General features: G+C 42.9%; 1 protein-coding gene across 15 annotated transcripts in view; it reads right to left on the bottom strand.

Annotated features, from left to right (window-relative positions):
* Positions 1-12,046, bottom strand: part of CACNB2 (calcium voltage-gated channel auxiliary subunit beta 2) — a 417,779-nt gene that overhangs the window by 15,340 nt on the left and 390,393 nt on the right. For all 15 annotated transcript variants that reach the window (XM_066387392.1, XM_066387393.1, XM_066387407.1 and 12 more), the window contains one exon: positions 4,194-4,303. In XM_066387392.1, the coding sequence (XP_066243489.1) occupies positions 4,194-4,303 (110 nt within the window). The remainder of the gene's footprint in view (positions 1-4,193; positions 4,304-12,046) is intronic.

Genomic DNA, 12,046 nt, shown 5'->3' with positions numbered 1-12,046 from the left:
CATGAGTTATAGAGCTCTTGATCATGAGTTCAAAGTTAATGAGTCAACAATATGTATCAAATCAGTTGTCTTTAAACAGAAGCATGCAGAAGAAAACAAGTTATATAATCAGGTGATAAAAATGTTGTTGGCTCAGTGGCTACAGCTCTAGACCAGCTTGTGGCTATCTGGGGTTCCATCCCTGGTCAGAGAACATGAGGAGCAACCGTCTGCTTCTCCCCCCTCCCCCATCCCTTCTCACAGCCAGTGGCTTGACTGGTTCAAGCCTCAGCCCCAGGCACTGAGGATAGCTTGGTTGGCGTGAGTGTTGGCCCCGGGCACTGAGGATAGCTTGGTTGGCCTGAGTGTTGGCCCCGGGCACTGAGGATAGCTTGGTTGGCTTGAGTGTTGGCCCCGGGCACTGAGGATAGCTTGGTTGGCCTGAGTGTTGGCCCCGGGCACTGAGGATAGCTTGGTTGGCCTGAGTGTTGGCCCCGGGCACTGAGGATAGCTTGGTTGGCTTGAGTGTTGGCCCCGGGCACTGAGGATAGCTTGGTTGGCCTGAGTGTTGGCCCCGGGCACTGAGGATAACTTGGTTGGCCTGAGTGTTGGCCCTGGGCACTGAGGATAGCTTGGTTGGCCTGAGTGTTGGCCCCGGGCACTGAGGATAGCTTGGTTGATTTGAGCATCTGCCCTAGACAGGTGTTGCTGGGTGGATCCCAGTAGGGATGCATACAGGAGTCTATCTCTCTTCCTCTCATTTACAAAAACAAAAACATTGTGAGGCTTGTAGGATCCCACCCCTACATTTCCCAAAGAAGTGATGGCTCAGTCTTCACTAATTCAGTGTTTACAGGGACTTAAAAAACAAGTACAGTGAATATTAAGAAGCAGCTGCACCTCATCTTTTCTACTGAGTTCCAGATGTGTATATACAGTACTTCCCGGGTGTCTGGACGCTCCTAACGTTGTGAATTCAACACGTTTACAAATGTAGCCATCCCCATCCCTGTGCCCCTCCCCAGTCCACTCCCTCAGACAAGCTCCTTATCCTGAACCCCTCCCCCTAAACCGCTTATCCTCAGAAGAACTCCATCACTCTCCAGGTTTCTCAAAGTACAAATCTGGAAATCATCCTGGAGTTTTCTCCTTCACGTTTCATATTCAACAGACTGCCAAATCCAGACTCTAATTTATGGATTCCTTCCATTCTCATTCCCTCTGCCACTGTCTCACTTCAGGTCTCTGTTATTCTCTAACTTGAATGATGATACCTTCCTAAATGACACCTCCCCGCACCCCACATTCACGTCTGACCTTATCCCCACCCTGCTAATACAGGTTTTTTTTTTTAAGACACCCGGTTTACTATGTGCCTATGTTTCTGCCCAGGGCTGCTTCAACGAAATCCTAATTTTTCCTCACTTCCATTGCCCTGTTCCATTATATTCCCTGACAATGCTGTCAATGACCCTTCCAAAACATAAGTAGCACTATGTCACTTCTCTGCTTACGGTGTCCCCAGCACTTAGCATAACGTCTGGCACATGGTTGGCAACTAGATATTTGTCAAATGGATGAATACCTACCTAAAATCTCCATGGTTCCATAACATCTTAAGGATAAGCTCCAAAATTTTTAATACCTTCCCCGTCCCCCTGCCTATCTCTGCTGTCGCTTCCCACTTCTCTCTTTTAAAAACCATGCACTCAACCAAAGTAAAACATGTCTTTCAGAAGCCAGTTTAAAATCCCTCTCCTGCCCTTTTCTTTCTTTTTTTTTTTTTACAATTTATTTTTTACATTTTATTTATTCATTTTTTTAGAGAGAGGAGACACAGAGAGAGAAAGAGACAGAGAGAGGAAAGAGATAGAAAGAACAGAGGGAGGAGCAGGAAGCATCAACTCCCATATGTGCCCTGACTAGGCAAGCCTGGGGTTTCGAACTGGTGACCTCAGCGTTCCAGGTCGATGCTTTTACCCACTGCGCCACCACAGGTCAGGCCCCTTTCCTTTCTTTCTTGACTAAACCCTCATGCTTCAAGTCTCTGCTCAGCTTCTCTCCTTGGAAAAGCTTTTCCCTGCCCATGCCCCCTCTTGCAGCATTAGCTCTTTGGCAACCAGTTCAATGCAAGACCACTCATCACCCTCTATTTCAACGGCTGTTGACTTATTTGTTTTACTGCTACACCAAGATCCCTGGGGGCAAAGGCTTCATCTAATCTAATTCAACTTTTTATTCCCAGGCTTTAGCATGACATTCAGTGTCCAGTGTATGCTCAATAAAGTATATAGAGTCCTTTAAAAATACATGCAGTTAGCAGTTGCAACGAGCCTTGGCAAGCTAAGCAAATCTATTCTGCCACTGATTCAACTGATGAGTCTAAACAAGTTGCTTGACTTTGTCAATCAGTTGGATCAATGAAATGAGCATTTGGTAACAATTATTGTAAGCATCAACAATGTATAATAAGGGTTTTAAGAGTCACAGATAAGCCTGACCAGGCGGTGGCGCAGTGGATAGAGAGTCGGACTGGGATGTGGAAGACCCAGGTTCGAGACCCCGAGGTCGCCAGCTTGAGTGAGGGCTCATCTGGTTTGAGCAAAAGCTCACCAGCTTGAGCCCAATATCACTGGTTCAAGCAACAGGTTACTCGGTCTGCTGAAGGCCCGCGGTCAGGCACATAAAAAAAAAATTAGTTGGCCCTGGCCGGTTGGCTCAGCGGTAGAGCGTCGGCCTAGCGTGCGGAGGACCCGGGTTCGATCCCCGGCCAGGGCACATAGGAGAAGCGCCCATTTGCTTCTCCACCCCTCCGCCGCGCTTTCCTCTCTGTCTCTCTCTTCCCCTCCCGCAGCCAAGGCTCCATTGGAGCAAAGATGGCCCGGGCGCTGGGCATGGCTCTGTGGCCTCTGCCTCAGGCGCTAGAGTGGTTCTGGTCGCAATATGGCGACGCCCAGGATGGGCAGAGCATCGCCCCCTGGGGGGCAGAGCACCGCCCCTGGTGGGCGTGCCGGGTGGATCCCGGTCGGGCGCATGCGGGAGTCTGTCTGACTGTCTCTCCCTGTTTCCAGCTTCAGAAAAATGAAAAAAAAAAAAAAAAAAAAAAAAAAAAAATTAGTTAATATTAAAGTGAAAAGAATCTTCTTTAAAAAAAAAAAAGAGTCACAGATAAGATATGAAAAGAAGTCACTATGAAAATGCATGACCACACCCCTCCAAATATATTTCTAAAGCTAAATTACTGAAGTTTATTCAGTGAGGGGTTGTTAGGTAAAGAACAAAACTGAGTTCTAGAAATGATCACACTCATGACTACCAGATAAAGTTTATTATTTTTAATAGCTTTTCCATTGTTTAAAAAATACACTTCAAAGTAAACTAAAAACTTCTATGTTAAAAGCCAGTCTCTCAAAGGATTTATATATCTAACATACAAATAGAAAAAATTAAAATCAATGCCTGAGAAAATGTAGTAGATAAAAGGAGAAACTTAACCCAGTAAGTTCCACGGGTAAAAGCGATTAATCTAAAACTCCAAGCACAGACCAAACAGGTGAAACAGCTGCTCAAGGGTCATTTGGTCAAATGAGTACACGATAATCAACGGTACTCACAGCCCTGTCAGCACGCTCACCAAAATCTGTACACAGTTTTTACCAACAAAATAAAAATATTGCTGAATAATCTGTGGAAACCAACCAGGAATTCATCCTTTATCAAGCTCAAGACACTCACACACACTATATACTGTGCTGAATATGATATAGTTATTGATGCAATTCAATTAGTAAGGGATTTTGGGGTAATAGCCATCATATATAGAGGACACACTATGTGTAATCCTTACAGGTATTCTACAAGGTGGTTAGTATTACTTCTTCTGTTTAGATGGGGAAAATGGGGCCTTAAAGAGGTAATTAACTTGTTAATGGTGACACTCTTGCAAGGCCCAAAGTTTTTCAGTTGGTAGACACCGAAGCTCATGTTAGTGAAAACAAACCACAACCATAACATTCATGCTGACAGCCTGTGGATGTTTTAACTTGAAACAATCATAATAAATTCTCTCCTGCCATGAAATCACTATGACTACGGCACTAGCTACTGGCAACGCCTGCCCGTTTCTGCTCTGCTCTGTGCTGCACGGAGCCGTCAACTAGTTCAATCTCCGGGGCAGTCTCAGGGAGAGGTGTCTGAGCAGGGCACACACTTACCTAGGCTCGACCTGGTGTTGGATCTTTCTATTATCGCATGCTTACTGGGGTTATTTAACACTGAGCGTTTGGCCAGCGAGATGTCAGCAGTGACCCTTGTTATGGATATCCTGTTGGGGAAAAAGTGACACAAGACCCCGAGGTTATTATCTGAATAATAAAAGGGACAGAAATACATGCCTCAACCTCATCTAAATATGAAATAAATATGTAGTGACTGTATTTTCAAACCATAAAAATGTTAGGGCACTTGATCATTCTTTTTTTTTTTTAATCCTGCTCTACTTACCCTAGCATTTCTCGGTTGCTTACCTACCAAATGCCTGGCATGTTCTAAGCATGATCTCATTACCAGGATTTTCTCATTAAATCATCACCAAAACTCTAACAGAGAGGTCTATTATCATACCACCTTTGCTGATGAAGAAAATGAGCCATAGGGAATTCTTTAAGGTTACGTATTAACTAAAAATGACGAAGCTGGGATTTGAACCCGGGCTCCCCAGAGCCTGAATTCTCAGCCCTGTATTCTAGACCCTCTCCTGAGTATGGTCCTGTGATAGGCAGGAAAATAGTTAAGAACAAGCTAAACATGATCTTTCCTCAGAGAACTAACAGTTTAGTGGCAGAGGTGGGTTATAAATAAAAAAATTAATAAAGATTAAGATGACTAGATAACTTGTGAAGAGGACACAGATAATAATTGGTTAGGAGGGTCATTTTAGATTGGGTAGAAATGAGAAGAAAATGTGGAAGCTAGACAGGGCAAAGGACTTAGACTGGAGACAGCTGAATCTACCAGTCAGCAGTAGCAAGTGTTGTGAAGCATAATAGAAGGGTCACGATGCCTTTGAAGAAGGTGAAGGAGGAGTTAGAAACAGGAAATTTGGTTAAAAGTGGTTCAGAATTAGAACCGTCCATCTCCCCTCTGCCACAACAAGCCACTGCAGTCATCCTTTCCCTGAGTGCTACAACACCACAGGCTCAGTCTCTACAGGCAATAAAACAGAGGGTCTCTGACCCCCAGAATAGCAGAAAACACATGTTATTTGGAAAAGAAAGGATTCTAAATGGAAGATTTTCCTCTAGGGAATCTGACCTTCAAAGAGAAAAGATCCAAGACAATGACACTGGCCATTTTCTACATAGATTGTCCAATGAGGCTGTGTCCTACAGGGAAACACAAGGTTGACAAACTCCACTATGAGCACAGAATGTCTAATTGATTATATCATGCCCCGTTCTTATATCTGAGCGCAGTGGTGTTCACTGGGCAGTCCTAGGGAAACCTCCCACACGAGAGACCAAAACAAGCAGAAAAATCAGCTGTCAAAGTTGAAAGCTAAGAAATGAGTGTACCTATGAAACCAGACAGATTTCTATTTCAAAATTCAGAATCAGAAAAAGTCTGAAAGAGTTTTTGGAAATTAAATATATAAAAGTTTTAGAAACAAAAATTCAGAAGAAGGGCTAGAAGATAAAGGACATCTTCCAAGGAGTAAATCGGAAGTGACAAAGAGATGGAAAACAGAAGAAAGGTATGAAAACTGGAGAATTATGCAGAAAGTTCAACTTCCAAATAACAAGACGTCTAACAAGAAGAGAATTAAGAAAACAGATGATAGAAAACTAAAAAAAAAAAAAAAAAGTTTTAGAATTAACAGTCTGATTTTTCCAAATTGAAAGGGTCTAACACAAAAGCTGGAAGACATATTCATATAAATTTCATGACAAAGCAAAATCTAAATGATTCCAGAGGAAAAGACAGGTCCCATGGTGCAAAAAGCCTTAAAAATTCTGAGGAGAAATTATTCCAATTAGAATTCCACTTCTATTTTAATTATCAATTAAATGGGAGAGTTGGTTAAAGACATTTTTAGAGATTCAGGTTTCAGAGAAAGTGTGTATGCACTCTTTCTAGGGACCCTATTAGAGGGTGATGTTGACAGAAACGACAGGGTAAACCTGAAAGAGGGCAAGGGATCTAGGAAAAGGGGGCTCCAATCCGAAGGACAGTGACAAGGGATGTCCCAGAGTAGCAATGTACACCCAGCACAGACAGAGAGAGAACCTGCCCATACGGGCGCGGCCAGATGCTGCCAGGGGTTCACAAGGACAAGGCTGAGAGGCTACCTGGTGTGTGTGACTCCACTGTGAGCACAGACAACTGGGGGAGAGTTTAGGGCTGAATTAGTGCTAAATACATAGAAAATTAAGCAAGTGTAGAAAGTAAAATTATTTCATGGTAATCACAAAGGCAACACATGTGAAAAAGTAATTAGAGTGTATAACACAGCCTATTTAAATATGTGCATGGCTATCACACATACTAAACATGGAGCCAGTCAAAAATGATGACTTAGCCGTTGGGAGACCAGAGGATGAGATGCGTATGCAGGCATGTGTGAGAGAGAGGAGGCACATGCGTGAGAGAGCTACACAGGCTTCACACACGTCAGTGGAGAGCGCCCATCACTAAAAACTCAAGTAGCTAATGAAGTACGTTAGAGGCAAGGAGTCAATACTGAAAGATGTAGCCAAAACAATTATAACTGGTTGCCATTTAGAGAGCAGTGCATTCAGTACAGTGTGGAAAAGAACTACTGGATTTTGCCAAGAAAAAAAAATGACCTACACACCATAAAGTTGATCTTTTATGAGCTGAGAGCAATTCACGGAGTTCCATATTCACCATCACATTCATGGTGCAGAATAATTCCACTACCCCCCCCCCCCAAATTCCCCTGTGCTACCCCTCTGTAGTCAATCCTGCCCCACCCCGCCCCTGGCAACCACTGAGTCATATGGATACTGTGGGCAGGGCATTTAGGCAGAGGGAAAAGTGAGCACCTGAGGGGCTGGGCATTATCCCAGCACAGCTGAGTAAAGCCCAAGCACTGCTGATGACCAGAATCTGGGTCCTGGGTCCTGTGCCTCTAACGGGGCCTGCACACTCACTAGGCGGCAGGCTGCCCGACATGGGCACCATCCCAGGATTACAGTGGTGACCAGACAGACAAAAGCCGTCAGGAGCATCTCGAGAGTGAACCCACTTAGCAGAAGGGTTTTCTGTATCAGTGCATCTTCGTCTTTGCTTCACACGCCATTTCCTTTCCGCACATGGCACTGCCCAGCCCGGTTCCCGCTGACCTGCTTCCCGGGAGCTCTGTGCGCCCTGTGAACACTGGCCACTATCTTATTTCAAGTCCTTCAGTCATGCTTTGGAAACTGTCATTACTTGAGTTTCTGGCAAGAAAAAAAGACCTTGAAAATCCTAAGGGAAGAATTCAGTTTAGAGGGGTGGTTCTCAACCTCCCTGGTTCATCCAAATTGCTCTATAAACTTTTAAAGTTACATTGGGGCCTGACCTGTGGTGGCGCAGTGGATAAAGCGTCGACTTGGAAATGCTGAGGTCGCCGGTTCGAAACCCTGGGCTTGCCTGGTCAAGGCACATATGGGAGTTGATGCTTCCAGCTCCTCCCCCCCTTCTCTCTCTCTGTCTCTCCCTCTCCTCTCTAAAATGAATAAATAAAAAATTAAAAAAAAAACTTATAAAGTTACATTGGGTCCCACCCTAGAGATTTCATTCCCATTAATCACCACTAGACTATAAGCCCTTGTTTTCTAGTTTATTTTTAAAATGCTGTAGTTGACTCTAAGGTATATACCAAGGTAGACAACCATCAGTTTAGAAGTTGTTGTCTTAGAACTAAGTAAATTTCCCACAAAATAAGGTGATATAATGACTCCCAGGATTACTGAATTTTCAGTACAACCCCTGCCCACAAGATTCAAGAAGTACATATCCCTACAGAAATCCAGTATGAATTCTAGACATTTCAGTGCCAGGAGCTGACATTTTCAAAACACTGGAAGGATAACTAACTGCATTCATCACTATGGCAGCTTTCCTTCTTGTCCCTGGTATCCTTGCTAATTTACCTGTCATTATCCTACCAGGGAAATGGGGAGCTGCTTTGTTTCTTTGACACAGGTGGTTAGAGTCGATCCACTTTAATAGGGCTGCTCCATTACACACAACAGGAAGGATGATGATTTATCATCTCTTCTTTGACCTGACACTTAAACATGCTATCTTAACAACCAGGACCATGATTCTGACAACACTCCAGGGCTTCAGGAAATGAACTTAACTAGGTTTAAGAACAGAAAAAAATTTCTACCTAGAATCTTTTCATCACCAACACTTCCTTTCATATTTTCTCCCTCCTAGGCTTTAATTTTCTAAAACACTTAATGGTTTATTTAATAGATACTAATTAAGGAGTAATTCATTTTTCCCTTTAGAATCACATGCCTATTTAGAATTAGACATCCTGATGCGTTTGATGACTTTCTGCCCTCTATTGCTACCTTGACTTGCCAAAAGCAAAGATATTTAATGATTCAGTTACTCTGAATGTCTTGCCATGGGTTAAAAAAAAAAGTTAAAATTTGCATTGCTTTTTGAAATTCTCCCTTTTGGGGCCATTACTGCCTTCAAGGATCTTTAATTGGTGATCACAGGCCTAGGAAGTTGAGCTCCAGTGTTATAGTCAAGATGAGCCAAGGCAGGTCCATTCATAAAGCCATAAGGAAATTACTTCTGGCTAGAAACAAAAGAGTAATACAACATGCAGATATTCTTGTTTCCGTGTTTCTTAAAAGAAATCTGGATGGCCGATACTTTAGAACACTGGTCTAAGATATACCCAAGGGCTGGAATCTATATATCTTCCAAATTCAAAACGTGCTCAGGTTTAAACAGAAATGGCAAATCAGGAAATTCCATCTCCTCCCCCCTCTCTGGCATTTGGCAAAAGGCGGTGGTAACTCATTCACGGAAAGCACAGTGAGCGCCCAGTCTAGCAGAATTTTCTGGTGCCCATGCTTGTGTGGATAATTCCAGATTGTGATCAATGACAGCACCAAGGATAAAGAAATACAAGTTAAACAGGCCCAACCAGAGGCATGCCTTTTATACTTGGCCAGAGCCTAACAGCCTGGGCCCAAGCCAATGGTCCAAGGACCAAGCTGTGGTTCCTGGCATGAAATAAAATATATTTCAAAAAAATAAAACATATTTCATAAAGCAATGGAAAACAAAAAAAACTCTAATTAGGAACATTAGGTTAGTTAGATTTTGATCATAAAGTCTTTTTACACCTTGAATTCTATTTTCCTTTTCTTATTGAGTCCTTTGCTTGATTTCTAACAATACTTGTCTTCCTATAAAAGTATCTCACTTTGTCCTTGCCGCTCCTGCCTAAAGTCAACATAATTAGAAATGGCTGTAGAAGCAGATGTGGTCAAGGGAGAAAGTACTATATTAGAAAATCTAAAAGAACACTGAAACCTACAAATATCATTGCACCTGTCCTGTTAGGGTAGGAGGAGAAAATAAATGTGAAGAGAGGCAGCACATTTGTCTTGTTAAAAATACAGAAATATTCACCTTCCCTGTATATCCCCAGGTTCCCTATAATCTACTCTTTTTTTAAATTTTGAAGTTTCCATTTTAGACTCCAATCATATCTCTGATGCTTCAGAAATTGGCTTAACCTTTACTATAGTGCCCACTGGTTATTTGATTCAAGTCTGTCCTCCAATGAAGCCAAGGTCCTTGTCTGCTTTTGCTTCTCATAATGCTTGGCGCATAGAATACACTTGGGATATTTATGGAAGCAAGTTAAGGGGAGGAGGGTAAAAGAATTAAGTTCAAGATGATTACCATGACACGCTAGACATGGCCCGGCTTCATTACTGGTCGCTCTCTGCCTGGACTTGACTTGAAGATGTACTCCTAGGTGGCTTGCCTCACACGTGATGCTGTGTCACATCTTTATGTTGTCACACACTTTATATCCTCTGGTGGACATGCCCCTTCTTTTCTTAATTCACTTGGTGGTGAAATCACAGGCTCCACTGAAAAAGCCCTTCCTGGATGCCAACATCCCTACATCAGTGTTACTCCTTCCTCCATTTATGCTACCTGCTCCTTAGCCACACACCAGCTGAGCTGCCCTTTCATTTCCTGTTTATCTATCTTACTGCTGGAGGCTTCAATTTATGGGTTACACATGAGCTCCGTACAGGCAAAGATAGCGAGCGGCTCTGACGTCTCCACACTTCCCTAACAGAGTACACAGGAGACGTTCCTTCAGCATTCATCCATTTGTCACTCACACCGCAGTTCTAGGCACTGAGTAGACAGTTGACAAAACATTTTAAAAACCCTGCTCTTCTGGAGTTTATATTCTAAGTGTGGGAGAATGACAACAAACAAAATTAATAAATACATAAAAGAATTATGGGAAAAAGTCAGAGAAGAATGACAATGTGTGTGCGCGTGCACATATACTAAAAAGAATATTTGAGGGAAAAGTATTGCTAGCACAGGAAACTAACTGCAAGTACAAAGGCCCTGAGGCAGGTATAGATCTAGCTGTCTGGAACACTCAGAGAATAACAAGGAAGTCAGTGTGGCAGGAGCAAAAGGAGCAAGGGAGAGTACTAAGAGTTAAAGTCAAAGGTACGAGGGGTATTGGGATATGGGTGGCAGACCAGAGTCTTTAGGCCACTATAAAGACTGGTTTTCATGCTGAGTGAAAAGAGAAGACATTGGGTACAGCTGAACAAAGGAGTAATAAGATCCATCCTACAGTTGAAGAGGGTCCTTAAGGCTGCTGAATTGAGAACACATTAAGGAAACAGTGATGAAAGCAAAGACACAAGTCAGGAGCAACTTGTTGCATTAATCTAGGGAGAGGATAACATCTCAGATCAAAAGCAGAGGATGTGTAAAGAATGGTTAGGTTCTTGATACATTTTTAAGACACAGATAACAGCATTTCAGTGTAAGATGGAAGAGAAAAAGAACAGTGAAGAATGATTCAATGATCTGGAGCTGAAGGGACTTAGAACTGAAAGATGAAGAAATTACTAACTGAGAAATGAAGACAACAAGAGGAGCAGGTTTGGGGTAAGTTGGGAGGTTAAGTTCAAGCAGTCCATTAGCCATCTTAGTGGTTTTGTTGACTAGGCAGTTGGATATAAAGGTCTGAAAGTAAGAGGAGAGGCCAATAAAGAATGCTATTTAAAAGTCTGACATTGAATGAAATCACCAAAGGAGTGTAGGTAGAAGAGTGAGAAGAAGGGACTTAGCCTGGGCTTTCCAAGATGTCTAGTTGTCGAGGAAGAACCAGCAAAGGAGACAAAGAGCTAGCTAGTGAGACAGAAGGGAAACCAGGGAAGTGTGGTTCTAAAAACCAAACACAGTGTTTAAGAGAGGATGGTGTGGTCCACCATGTCATTTAAGAGGAGGACTGCAGACTTAGCCTGGCTTTAGCAATGTAGGAGCCACTGACATGACTAGTGATCTGACATTAGTTTTGGTTGAGTGATGATGAGTAGGCTCCAGTTATGAGAAGAGAGCCTGTATACACAATTTTTTCAGGGAGTTTTGCTATAAAGAACAGGAGAAAAATGGGACAGATAGAGGGAAATTGAGGTCAAACGTTTGTTGAAGGAAGAAATAACTATGTTTTATATACTTATGGTATTTCCATTAGAATGAGAAATACCAAGGGGGAGAGAAGAAAGGGTTGTTATGGCTCTGTCAGGTGGAATGGGGAATTGGGTCTAGCCCCCAAAGGGTTGTGTTGGCCATGGCTAATAGTAACAGGAGAAGTCAGAGAGCATTCAGGCAAACATCCAAATGGGAGTAGGCGTGGTGGTGGGAACTCTTGGAGTTCCTCTCTGTCTCAGTGAAATAGGAAGCAAATTCATGGGGGAGAGCATGGTGAGCAGGAGATGTTAAAGGTTTGAGGACAGAGGAGCAGGTATGGAAAGTC

Source organism: Saccopteryx leptura, chromosome 5 (genome assembly GCF_036850995.1).
Source record: "Saccopteryx leptura isolate mSacLep1 chromosome 5, mSacLep1_pri_phased_curated, whole genome shotgun sequence".
Taxonomy (NCBI): domain Eukaryota; kingdom Metazoa; phylum Chordata; class Mammalia; order Chiroptera; family Emballonuridae; genus Saccopteryx; species Saccopteryx leptura.
Note: the sequence above shows the minus strand (reverse complement) of the source record. Positions and strands in the feature narration are given on the sequence as shown.